This window comes from Euleptes europaea, chromosome 1 (assembly GCF_029931775.1).
Source record: "Euleptes europaea isolate rEulEur1 chromosome 1, rEulEur1.hap1, whole genome shotgun sequence".
Taxonomy (NCBI): domain Eukaryota; kingdom Metazoa; phylum Chordata; class Lepidosauria; order Squamata; family Sphaerodactylidae; genus Euleptes; species Euleptes europaea.
The window spans coordinates 29,820,040-29,833,511 of record NC_079312.1 but is presented as its reverse complement, the minus strand read 5'-3'; the positions used below and the strand labels follow the sequence as shown (position 1 = coordinate 29,833,511).

The 13,472-nt window shown below is 47.7% G+C and overlaps 1 protein-coding gene across 1 annotated transcript in view; it reads left to right on the top strand.

Annotated features, from left to right (window-relative positions):
- The window catches only part of CAMK1 (calcium/calmodulin dependent protein kinase I), a 40,131-nt gene extending 30,880 nt beyond the window's left edge, over positions 1 to 9,251 (top strand). Inside the window, exons 6-11 of the mRNA XM_056860027.1 lie at positions 1,899 to 1,974; positions 2,904 to 3,016; positions 3,095 to 3,173; positions 5,063 to 5,150; positions 7,406 to 7,502; positions 9,199 to 9,251. Of these exons, the coding sequence (XP_056716005.1) occupies positions 1,899 to 1,974; positions 2,904 to 3,016; positions 3,095 to 3,173; positions 5,063 to 5,150; positions 7,406 to 7,502; positions 9,199 to 9,251 (506 nt within the window). The remainder of the gene's footprint in view (positions 1 to 1,898; positions 1,975 to 2,903; positions 3,017 to 3,094; positions 3,174 to 5,062; positions 5,151 to 7,405; positions 7,503 to 9,198) is intronic.
- Positions 9,252 to 13,472: the final 4,221 nt, after the last annotated feature.

Here is a 13,472-nt window from a genome sequence, read left to right as displayed (position 1 = left end):
CCTGAGGTTCCTCCCCAGGCTCCACCCCAAAATCTCCACGTATTTCCCAACCCTCAGCTGGCAGCCTTAGTTCACACGTGTACAATCACTGTACAAAATGTTCTGTACATAACTTGCACATTGCTGCTGCTTCTTCTTCTGCATGGCTGCTACCAGTGTGGGAAACTTGTAGTGTTCGAAGCAGTCCTTGCTTGGGGCTTGAAAGGGCTCCTCATTAAGAGAGTGCCAGCTGTGGGATTTCTGTCCTCTCCTCCTGGAGATGGAGGGCACAACAACCAGGAAAGGGCAGGGTATACTGTGTGGGCAACATGCGGCAAAAGTCTCTCTCCCCAAGGGTGCGGTTATACTGTCACTGCATTTCATCCTAGTCTGACCACGGTGCAATAGAAAGAGGATCAAAGTCTCAGTGTTTGGCATGTGCCATCCCCAGCGCTTATCTCCAGCTCATCTCCCTTCCCATGATCCAACAAATCAGCTGACCAAGGCAGGCATTCGATAAGGGTGTGGGAAAATGTGGTGGTAAACCCGCACCTGAGCTGAGCCACTTCCAAGTAGAGATGGCGGGGGGGGGGGGGGGAGGCTCACATAACTGAACACTCCTTCATGTGAAGAAGACTTTCCAGGATCAGAGGAGCATGCCTATTATATTAGGTGCTGTGGAACATGGGAAGGATAATGCTGCTGCAGTCGTCTTGTTTGTGGGCTTCCTAGAGGCACCTGGTTGGCCGCTGTGTGAACAAGCTGCTGGACTTGATGGGCCTTGGTCTGATCCAGCACGGCCTTTCTTATGTTCTTATGACTTCCCTGTGCATAAAAAACTAACATGTTAGCAAGAAATGAGGCTAGAATATTTCTCCTTGTGCTACTTTTCTTGTGTCGACATTTCCTTTCTTTTTTTTTCTTTTTTTGTATGGAGGAATGTTTATTCCCATGAGCTCCGTTTGGTATTCTGATGTAGTACAGCCTGCATTCAGGTTTACTATGTTCTTGAGAACTAGAATTGAGTCTGGCCACCGAAATACAGTTCCATGTAATAGAGGTGGGAGAAACGGAACCTCCGGCAAAAGTCTTAGCAAAAACATACTGTTTTTAAGTCCATTGAAGCAAATGAGCTTAGAAGGGAGTACCTCTGCTTAGCAAGATGCTGCTAAAAGCCACGGCGGCAAAGGTTAAGAAGATCTGGACAAGGGTGGCAGATGAGGGGAGGGGCCATGGCTCAGTGGTAGAGCATCTGCTTGGCATGCAGAAGGTCCCATGTTCAATCCCCAGAATCTCCAGTTAAAGGGACTAGGTAAGTAGGTGATATGAAAGGCCCCTGCCTGAGACCCTGGAGAGCCGCTGCCGGTCTGAGTAGGGAATACTGAATATTGTCGAAGGGTTTCACGGTCAGAGTTCATTGGTTCTTGTAGGTTATCCGGGCTGTGTGACCGTGGTCTTGGTATTTTCTTTCCTAACGTTTCGCCAGCAGCTGTGGCAGGCATCTTCAGAGGAGTAACACTGAAGGACAGTGTCCTTCAGTGTTACTCCTCTGAAGATGCCTGCCACAGCTGCTGGCGAAACGTCAGGAAAGAAAATACTAGGACCACGGTCACACAGCCCGGATAACCTACAAGAACCAAGGCAATACTGACTTGGATGGACCGAGGATCTGATTCAGTAGCTTGATGCGTTCATGAGGATGGGGTGAGCCAAGACTGTGGACTGATACAGGGGGATGTTGGAGCCATGCAGCCAACCCCTACTAAGAGATTTCATGAGATAGCAAACCTTAGAGGAAGATTGCTAGTACAGAACAAGAGCTCCCTTGGCTAACAGAAACTCATTTCAAGGTCAATAACATCTTTCCGTCTCTAACGGGTCTCTTTCTTTCCTTTTCCTCTTTGCTGCGTCTCGTCCAGCGCCTGAAGTGTTGGCGCAGAAGCCTTACAGCAAGGCCGTCGATTGCTGGTCTATTGGAGTCATCGCCTACATCTTGTATGTATTGACTTGTGCTGGGAGGCAGGTAGGGAGATATTGAGGGCTGGGTGGATGGGCTGTGTTGTTGCTCTTGAGCGCACCTTTGTCAAAGGAGAGGAATGTCAGGTGATGTTCTGCCCCGTTCTGTTAACTTTGGGTCTGTTATCGTCAATGGGGAATCTTTGCAGGGCTCTGGGGTACATGGCCGTATTAACAGCATTATAGGCCCCCGGGCAAAGCAGGGCACGGGGGCCCCTACCTACACAACCACTCACAGGAATCAAAATGTAAATTGTCGATAATATTAAATATATATTTATTGGCACTTCCAGTAACAAATATTTATAGTTTAGTATAGTGTTTATTTCTTCATTGACAGCAGCTCACAACATACATAGATTAGTAAGGGGCCCCAATGCTCGTGGGACCCCTGGGCAACTGCCCAGTGTGCCCATGCATTAAGATGGCCCTGCTGGGGTGTGTGTCTGTTTTTTTTTTTAAGTGGAGGCACCAGGATTGCAGCATAGCTGCAGGTGACTCTCCTTAGAAGAACCCCCGAGTTTGGTAAAGATTGGGTCAGGCAGTCCAATTTTATGGGTCCCCAAAGAGGGTGCCCCCATCTATCCTCCACTGTTTCCAACAGAGGAAAACTGGGGCCCATGAAATTGGGACCCCCTGACCGAAACTTTGCATCCTCTCCAGGCGAGAATCAGGCAGCCCTATTAAAGCCATGCCTCTCTTTCTACAAGCACTACCCCCTCAAACCTCTCAATCGGGAAGTAACCTGCTCTGTTTTTCTTTCTCTCCTTCCCCCCCATGCATTTACCTCAGTTCTCCATTCTGTTTTGCCTCTTCCCAGGCGTACACATTTATCCCCTCGCCCCCCTCACCCCCCTCCCTCGGTGCTTTCTAGTCATATGTGCCCTGTCCCCAATCTCTCCCCCCAGACTATGTGGCTACCCCCCTTTCTATGACGAGAACGACACCAAGCTCTTTGAGCAAATCCTGAAGGCCGAGTACGAATTTGACTCTCCCTACTGGGATGACATATCTGAATCAGGTGAGGAGAAATCTGAGCGGGGCCGGGCCGGGAGACGCCAGCGTTATCGCTTGCTCACTTCCTCGCTTCTGCTTCCAGCCAAAGATTTCATCCGGCATTTAATGGAAAAGGAACCCACGAAGCGCTTCACCTGTGAGCAGGCCCTACAACATCCGTGGTAAGGAAGAATCTGTTAGTCACGCACTAATGTAAGAGGAAGTGTAACGGGCTGGGCGGCAAGTAGTGAAGACTCGAGTTCAGATCCCTACTCGGTCATGAAGCTCACCGGGTGAACTTGGGCCAGTCGCTTTCTCTCAGCCTGACTTACTTCACTGGGTTGCTGTGATTATAAAATGGAGAAGGGGGGAAGGAGAATTATGAGTGCCACCCTAAAATCCTTAGAGAAAGGGTGAGTGGGGTACAAATTGATATCCCAGACATTCCCAAACTGTGCGCCAAGGAGCACTTGGTGCTAGGGTTGCCAACCTCCAGGTGGTGGGAGGAGATCTCCTGCTATGACAACGGATTTCCAGCTGGTAGAGATCAGTTCCCCTGGAGAAAACGGCCGCTTTGGCAATTGGACTCTATGGCATTGAAGTCTCTCCCCTCTCCAAACCCTGCCCTCCTCAGGCTCCGCCCCAAAAGCCTCCCGGCATTGGCGAAGAGGGACCTGGCAACCCTACTTGGAGCTCCGCAAAACATCCCCTAGTGCTCCGTGAAGAGATTGGAAAGAAAAATACTACTGTCATTCAGTTTAGTATATACATGCTAGGTGAAAATTAGTGCTCTGTGACTAATTTCTCTCCTGGAAAGTGCTCCATGACTCAAAAAGTTTGGGAACCTCTGATCTAGACAATAGATGGACTCATTTGAGTGGCTTTGGGCAAGACTGTCTCTTGGTTTCTGTCTGGTCTGTTGAATTGGGAGCGTTCGTGCCCTGTTAAATGGCAGTGTCCCACCTGATCAGGTTATCATGGGGTTGAATATGTGAAGATGTTATGGGGGGCATAGCTTGGCAGTAGATCACAGGGTTTGCAGGCAGAAGTCCATGACATCTCTTGCTAACAAAGGATCTCACACAGAAAGATTGGGGAGGCCTCTGCCACAGGCCTTGAGGAGCTGGTGCCTGTCAGAGTAAACTTTACTGGGATAGCTGGATCAGTGGTTTGTTTCAGCCTAAGGCGGGCCCATAGCTTAGTAGCAGAGGACACGTTTTGTGTGCAGAAGGCCCAAGGTTGAAAAAAACCCCCCCCCCCAGCAACTCTAGTTACTGGGGCATCAGGCATCGAGAAAGTTTTTTTCTGCCTGAGAACTGTTAGAATCATAGAATCGTAGAGTTGGAAGGGAACACCAGGGTCAACTAGTCCAACCCCCTGCACAATGCAGGACATTCACAACTGCATCCCCCCACACCCCCACTGACCCCTACTCCATGTCCAGAAGATGGCCAAGATGCCCTCCCTCTCATCATCTGCCCAAGGTCCTAGAATCAGCATTGCTGACAGATGTCCATCTAGCCTCTGCTTCAAAACCTCCAGGGAAGGAGCACTCATCACCTCCCGAGGAAGCCTGTTCCACTGAGGATCCGCTCTAACAGTTAGAACATTCTTCCTAATGTCTAGACAGAAACTCTTTTGATTTAATTTCAACCCATTGGTTCTGGTCCGACCTTCTGGGGAAACAGGAAACAACTCGGCACCATCCTCTATATGATAGCCCTTCAAAAACTTGAAGATGGTTATCATCTCACCTCCTTTTTTGTGGTGGTACTCACTGTTACCGAGTACCAGCACCTTTGAGGGGGGGGGGTCTCTCAAAAGTCCTGAGGTGAGAATTGGTGGAAATCAGTGCAACTTTATATCTGAATATCAGTACTCCTGCCTGCCTGCCTGCCTGCGTGGTGTTTTCCCCTGACCCCGGGGTGGCCATCTCCCTGCATGCCACTGGGCAAGGAGGGGGGGGGTTCTGAGTTTTAATGACATTTTGACATAGGGATATATTGGTATATCACTATGTCAATTACCAGTAAAGTAATGAGAACCAACCTGCTTTCCCTCCTGTTTCCAGGATTGCTGGAGACACAGCGTTGGACAAGAACATCCATCAATCAGTTAGTGAGCAGATCAAAAAGAATTTTGCCAAGAGCAAGTGGAAGGTGAGGGTACCCCGTTGGCAAACGTTGGGGCGTTTCCCCACAGAAGGGCCTAAAAAATCAAGGTGTGCTTTGAATAGACTATACTGTGAAAGGCTAGTCTGAAATGACCTACGCTGGACTCTGTATGTCTGCGTTCTCTCTCCTATTCCGGCCTCCGCTAATAACATTCACATGTGCCATAATGTCCACAAGAGAGGCTCGTGTGCATTTCTTAAAAGGGTTGCATGTTTCCGACAGCCCAAGGCACTTTCTGCCCTGACCTGGGTAGCCCAGGCTAACCTGATCTCAGGGACGGATTTAGGTTTGATGAGGCCCTAAGCTATTGAAGGTAATGGGGCCCTTTATATGTCCAGCTGTCCTTTGTCAACAACAAATTGTCGCTGTTTTTTGTGTTGAATATACGCTATATGGTAATTTATGGACCTAATAGGTATCTAAAGCCATTTGCACATAACAAAATATGTATTTTATCAAGGTAATTGTTGAACTGACATACAATTACTTATATCATAGGAGCCTACACAACACTGTTGCTGTATGTAGGTTTTATTTTATTTGTTTTTTTATATTATATTTTGGAAATGTACATTCAGGTTTTTTTTTCCTTTAATTTTTTTTGGAGGGCCCAAGAGAGTGGGGCCCTAAGCTATAGCTTGTTTAGCTTATGCGTAAATCCGGCAAAAATTCTCATCAGCTCTCGGAAACTAAGGAGGGTCAGCCCTGTTTAGTCATTGGATGGGAGACCACCAAGGAAGTCCAGGGTCCCAACGCAGAGGCAAGCAATGGCAAACCAGCTCTGTTCATCTCTGGCCTTGAAAACTCTTTGGGGTCGCTGCGACTTGACAGCAAAAAAAAAAAAAAAAAAAAAATTAAACTGGCACCTTCCATCGGAGGAACGGCCACTTAAGTTGGAGGAAGGCTAGAATGGAAGAAGGCTTAGCACTTTGCCTAGCACTGTGACAGGATACAGGCCAGTATATCTGTACTTCATACTTGTGTCAGGGTCTCCCCAAAGGAAGTGTAGTTTGGTAAAGATGCTAAGAATTCTCTTTGAGAGGCCCAGCCTACTACCTCTTCACAAACAACAGGATTCTCAGGGAGAGGGAGCCATTTACTTAACCAGTTTTTAAGTCCATGGTGTAGAAGGTATACTCTTAACCGGTGAACAGAAGTACCTGGAATTTGTACCTGTGGGGGATCTGAACCCATCTCTTTGTGGAAAGACAAACTTCACTGTGCCAAAAGCCAGCCAGTTCTCCTGGTCTCCAGCACGCTGATTGGCTAGTGCTCATGACCGGTGCCACCCTGTCTCCTGACCGTAGGACAGTGTCCCAAGTCAAAACGAAAACAGATTGGCATTTTTAAATACGGTGCCAAATAAATAATTAACTGGGTAGACATGCCAGGTGCAGAGAAGCCAAACGCCTGGCCAAAGCATGGCGGGAGAGGGGATAAAAATCTGTGGTGTTAGCAAAGCCCGGAATACATGGTGATAAGAGGAGCAGAGATGGTGGGGAAACAGCCTCCTAAGGTAGAAAAACCTGCATCTCTTCCCATAGGGGGAAGTATGTGTGTATGAACTGTGAGCGACACAGCTGAGAAGTCACAGCATTAGGAGGTGGCATGGTCTAGTGGTTAGAGTGGCAGATGGGGACCAGGGAGACCTGCCTACAAATCCCTAGTCAGCCTTGGAGACTTGCTGGGTGACCTTCGGCCAGTCACACCTTCTCAGAGGATGGGAGAACAGCAGGATTCTCTCTGTACTTCATTTATATCCCTCCTTTCCCCCCAGTGTGGGAGCCATAGTGGTTTACATCGTTTCCCTCTCCTCCACATTATCCTCGCAAGCACCCTGCGAGGTTGGTTAGGCTGAGAGGGCATCACTAGCCCAAGGTCACCCAGCAAGCTTCCATGGCAGAGCGGGGATTCGAACATGGGGCTCCCAGACACTCTTAACCACTATACAACACTGGCTGAAAATGTAATAGAGATAACTAGATATAGAAAACATATTTATAATTCTATCTTCTGCCAGCCTGCAGTGCTGATGAAGTAAGGGGAGAGGAGAAAATGAAGGTGTGAAGAGAGTATTTCTCTCAGTTCCTTCCATGTTTCCGTAGGTACGTTGCTAGAAACTGGAGTGTCCAGTTCCATAACGTGGGCTGTGTGTCTTCTCAGTATTTCTCTCCCGTTTGCCATCGGGTGTCCCTTTGCCACCTTCACATTTGTCTACCTTTTTAAAAAATTCTTTGCAGCAAGCCTTCAATGCGACCGCTGTGGTGAGGCATATGAGGAGGCTACAGCTTGGAACCAGTCAAGATGGACCTGGGCAAGCCATGCAGGAGAGCAACGGTGAGAGATTGGGGCAGCCGCCTTTGTGGGGGCCTCGGGTAGTCTCAGGTATTCCCGTCACTGTCCTGAAGTGGCCCATAGCTAGAGCCGAAACAGGGTGGATCTCAGAACCACTCCTCAGAATTCTTCCTGGGGAATCTTATTGCCAAACGTTCTGTGATTATTCGATCACAGCGTTTGATGGTGTTTCACTTCCATATTTTGATATTTGACACTCGACTGTGCCAAGAAGGTTCGAATGCGGAGATGAGAATTCACATCCAGCATTCAAGCGCTGAGTCTGTCACTTCTGAAACCAGCAGTGCGAAAACTGCCAAGTGTGAACTAATTTTTGGCACGCGTGCCAAGTTCTTGTTTCAAATTTACTTCAGCCCCAACCCTGTCTCCCTAAAGTAGTCCCATTCCCCTCCAGCTTTTTCAGGGGACGCTTAAGGGCAGAATAATTTGAAAATGACACGGATGGAAATAAGTGTGGATAATCAGACCAGAGGGAGGGGACATGTGCTGTGAAAAGTTAAGATTATGACCATGTATAAATAAGGGTTTGCTTAAATCAACTGACCAGAAGCCAGCTGCTTTGAATAATATAGGGGCAGAGGCTGTTTTCTTGAACTCATAGAACTGAGCACCTCTGTTTCTGGACAGAATTCGAAGCTCTCATTGACCCTTTTCCCATAGCTTTGTAGGTAACTGAAAGTATATGGACCTTTCCAAGGGAGGCCTTGAATATGAGAATATAAGAACAGCCAGTATGCCCAATGGTTCATGCAGTCCACCACCCCATTTCCAGCAGTGAACAGTCAAGCACCACAGTGGAGCACACAATAAGGGTGCCCAGTCAACTGCCATTTCCCAGCGCCTGACCGATATCCTGGCTAACTGTCAAAACTAGGCCTGTCCTCCATAAATCTGTCCCAACCCCCTTTTAAATAACACCTGTAAGAGGTGAGGCGGGTGGCTCTTTTGTGGTGGTGCCCCATTTATGGAAGCTCTTCCCAGATATAATTGTTGCATGCTTACTCTAAAGAAAAAAATTATTTTTGTTTGCTCATGTTTTCGTGGCTTTTGATTTTGCTGGTTTAAAAAAAAATGATTTAGTGCAGAAGGTCCCCAGATACTAAGGGATGGAAGGGGATGTTACTCAAGGCCACATGCCAAATGTCCCTGGTGGGATCCCCAGAAAAAGGATAACATAGTAGATTATCGGTAAGACCTCAGACCCCAGAGAGCTGCTGCCAGTCAGAGTAGACAACACAGACCTTGTAGACCAAGGGTCTGATTCAGTATAAGACAGCTTCATATTCTATGCTTACTCGTTACTGGTCCTGACAGACATAACATAAGAAAGGCCCTGCTGGATCAGACCAAGGTCCATCAAGTCCAGCAGTCTGTTCACACAGTCGCCAACTAGGTGCCTCTAGGAAGCCCACAAAGACAACTGCAGCAGCATCCTGTCTGTGTTCCACAGCACCTCATGTAATAGGCATGCTCCTCTGATCGTGGAGAGAATAGGTATGCATCATGACTAGTAGCCATTTTGACTAGTAGCCATGGATAGCCCTATCCCTCCATGAACATGTCCACTCCCCTCTTAAACCTTCAAAGTTGGCATCCATCACCACATCCTGGGGCAGGGAGTTCCACAATTTAACTATGCGTTGTGTGTAGAAATACTTCATTTCTTCTTCAGGTTCAGGTTCCAGTAGCAGCGAGGAGTCCTTGGGCTCTCAACGTCAACCTGAAGCCTGAGTCTTCATCAGGGACAAAGGAACCCAACAGCAGTGCCAGCACCTACCCAGCAGGGTGGGGCCAACTCCAAGCCCAACTCAGACAACGCTGCCACAAGCAGAGCCAGGGAAGGGTCTGGGACTGCCATGACAACCCCCCCTCCCAGCAAAGAGTGGCTGCACCCCACGGATGGGGAAATGGAAAGCTTTCCCTGTTATCATGTCACCCTCCCAAACCTGGAGATGGGAGCGGATCCATCGCAAGCCACACACTTTCCTGGAGATGCTTCTCCCCCTCCGTTCCTCCGCCGTAAATTGGCCCACAGCTGGCCCCAGCCAACAGGACCTGCCTGAGCCCTGTGCTCAGCCCATGAGCCCAAGCCAAAAATGAAACCATTCTCCTTGCGCCCCATCATGCGACGGTCAAAGAAAGAAACACCCCAAAGTCCATTCAGGGTCCCTTCGCAACACAGGTCCCAGCGGGGATGCAGATTCACAGATCTGGAAGACGCCTCAAAAGCAAAGCAAATTACCCCCAATCACCTCATGCAGCCCAGGCCAAAAGCAGAGAGCAGCAACACCACAGCACAAGCTCTGTAGAAAGTTCTGTGGAGCCAGCATTTCTTGGTGTTCTGTCACATGCATAGCAGAGGGAGAGGAAGCCACTTTCTTGCAGCAAGGGCTTGATCTGGGGAAGGTGTGTGCATTTCTGCCACAAAAAAGAGAAGGGAGGTAGACAGAAGGGGCTTGGCTTTGGTAGAGCCCAGCTGGACCTCTGATTGATGGTATTTGGTTGTCCGTGGGTGAAAACTGGTGATTTTAAGAGTGGTGGTGTGCTAGCGCTATCTGCTCCCTCACAAGAAGCGAACTCTAGAACCAGTTCTGCAGATTTTCAGTGTGGGTTTGGGCTGGACCTGGCTGCGGTAGGCACCTATTGGCTAGTGCCCATAACATCACTCAACACCTCCCACTCCAACACAGTTTTGCAGCTGTTTTTAAAAATGTTTTGTGGATGCTCTTAAGTGGAAAAATATAAGCTAGTGAGCATCTTCCAACAACCTTTTTTTAAATAATTGGACACCTCAACTCAAGTATGAGGGGAGAGAAAAGTGAGGGGCTGACAGCTCCTTGGCTTGGGAAGCAATTCACTCATCCAGCAATGAGTGTGTTTGTAATACCAGTCTGCAAAGCTGGATTCACACTGTGGGCAAAGATCCCCCTGTGACTGCTCTGAAAATGCTATGTCTGTCTTCACCCACTCTGGTCCTGGCACCACCCATCTGGCAGAACCCAGATCCTTCCTATCGTCCAGCCCCTCCCTCTCTCTGCTCTCCCGAAGCTGACGGCTCCCCATTGCGCTGTCTCACCCTCTACCCTCTCGGTGCAAGCGGAACTTTGTAACTTGAAGTTTCTTATTTTGTTGCTTGTTCTTGTATTAAAAGGAAGTGTGCTTGGTTTTATCCACTTCATCTATGTGTGTAAAAGGGGAAGGGTGGGGGGAGAAAGGAGGAAATTGCCACAGATTCCACAACACCCAGTCGATAGAGCTTTCTGGACCTCTTTCTGAAGGACAAATGAGGGTTCGAGAGAGAGGCTTAGAGAGGCAAACACTTTATTATTACCATGTGTAACACCTAGAAGTAGACAAAGCACTTTATAAATAACACGAAGCGGTCTGGAATTGAGTTGGGGAATTAGGCATGGACTATACCTGGAGCAGAACAAGGTGTGAATGTAGAGGCAGAATGCCCTGGTGACAGAATGGACTACAGGGGAGGGATTACATTTTTTTCAAAAGATGATCCTCTGTAAGTGGAAAACAGGCATAGCATGTGAAGTGCTAATTTCCCCCCACACACACACACACACAGGTAGGTTTTTACATTGGAGAGCATTAACAATGTGAGCCCCCTCCCTTCAGTCTGAAGTGGTACAGCCCATTCTACAGTCTCAGAATTTTACCACCCCCTTCATATTCATGCACAGACTAAGCCAGGAAATGGGGGGGGGGTCATCACATACTTAATGCTCCTCTGAGTAAAAACTTCCTCCATGGTAACAAGTAAGGCAATTGGGAAGAATGGGTGGTGCTAAATTTTCACTTTCATTTAATTATTAATCTAGAGGAATTTTGAAAAACGTAGTCTCTCCCCTGCCCTCTGAAGTGGTACAGTCCGTTCCATTACCTCCTTCTATGGTTTGGGTAGACCAGTCTTCTGCGTATGTGGATAGTGGTGGACTGATGGTAAAGAGAAAATCTCTAGCGTGGGCCTATCAAAGTTGTGTGTTTTTGAAGTCCCCTGATTTTTAACAAGTTTCATACATATCCTTAAATCTTTTAACCCCTGTAGGACAAAAATGCTTTAACTTTGACCAGACTTTGCCCACCATTTGACCTATCTAATTCATCATTTAAAGTTTCATCATTAAAAATCGAATGAACCACTGAGAAGGATAAGAGAAAAAGGAAGAGCAGACAGGGGGCACACACACATCTACAGCATGGTACCAAATATGAACTGCATTTCACCATATTGAGAAGGAAAGGAAAAAGCATGAAGGTGTTTGACAGAACAAGAAACCTTAGGTTCAATATGGAGGTGATAAGATGAATGAAGAGCCCTGACTTCAACATAATGAGGAGTCTCTACTCTGGCCTCTCAAAGAAGTAGGAGAAGATCTCTGAAGAACAGACCTCATAAGAGCTGGGTCACGTAAAGCCCAAAGACAGATGCCACAGTAACATACCAATAAACTTATGAGGCAGTCGTGTACTCTGTCAGAAGGCGGTTGGTTCATTTTGCCTCATCTTTTCTGCTGGCCTTTCGCAGCAGCTATTCAGTGTCTTAGATGGATGATCCTCCTACCAGAGGTGCTTTTATCCAGAGACACCAAGGATTAAATCTGGGACAGTACATAGAGAGCGCAAGCTCTACTGTTGAGGTTTTTAAGCAGAGGATAGATGGCCGTCTGTCAGCAATGCTGATTCTATGACCTTAGGCAGATGATGAGAGGGAGGGCATCTTGGCCATCTTCTGGGCATGGAGTAGGGGTCACTGGGTGTGTGTGTGTGGGGTAAGGTAGTTGTGAATTTCCTGCATTGTGCAGGGGGTTGGACTAGATGACCCTGGTGGTCCGTTTAAACTCTGATTCTATCATCCCAGAACATGAAAGAAAGGCATATTTTACAAGATGAGAAAGAGTGCTTCTGATCTGATGCTATGTCAGCCACTCCAGTTGCTGGGGAAGTCATGTTCAGAAGTGGGGCAAGAGCACCCTTTGGAACAGGCCCTTGTCGGTGTGAGGCTTTGGTGCAATAACAGCCATATTGTCATTTGGACTGCTGGCAAGCAACCTAAAGAGCTGTCCACCCCATGTGGACTGCAATGGGATCATTCTCAAAGTGCCTGCAATGCATGTGGGCCCCACCCAGCTAAAGCTAGTCACGAATGAGTCTCACAGAAAACAATGGGTCAGCCACAACTAATGAGTTCCACCATTTCCCAAGGACTTTAGTTATGATTGACTTAAGCTGAATTGGGGCCAGCATTCTCAGAGGGCAGAAATATAGAATGCGACTTTGAATGGGGATGGCTGACTTTTATATTCTTCTCAGCCCCGAGTACCCCAGATAGCACCCCACTGGCGTGAAGGTATAGTTTTCACCGCATTTTCACCCCTCCCAATCTGCCTGGCACCGTGATAAAAGCTGGTGCCATATACGACTTTACAGTGCACTTGGCACACGAGTAAAAACATTTATACATTTACATACAAAGAGAGAGAGATGTACCATTAAAACGCAGAATCACCTGAAAACAAACATTGCTTTGCTTATAAGGAAAACAGGGCACACTTCTTTAACCATATCTTGATTGAAACTTCATGAGCCTCAGGAGTTAAATGAAATCCCAGGTGGGCATACAGGTGGCCAGCTGGCCACCCGTTGACCCAGAAATTGAACTCAATAGTCCACAAGCCTCAAGCATGCCCAGTGCTTGCTGTTGAGCGCTCCATCTACAACAAATCGCTTTGCATAGGAGGATTGCTTTTTTGTGGCGAGGTGACTGTTTGCAGTCCTTATTCGGGCGTCACGATTCTGATAAGGATGGAATGAGCAATCTATGCCACACCAACACTGCACACACACACACACACACCAAGGCCAAAGTAAAATGAGAGACAACAGTAAAAACCTTTTTTTTTTTCCGGCTACACATCAAACTCATGCCACAACCACCCC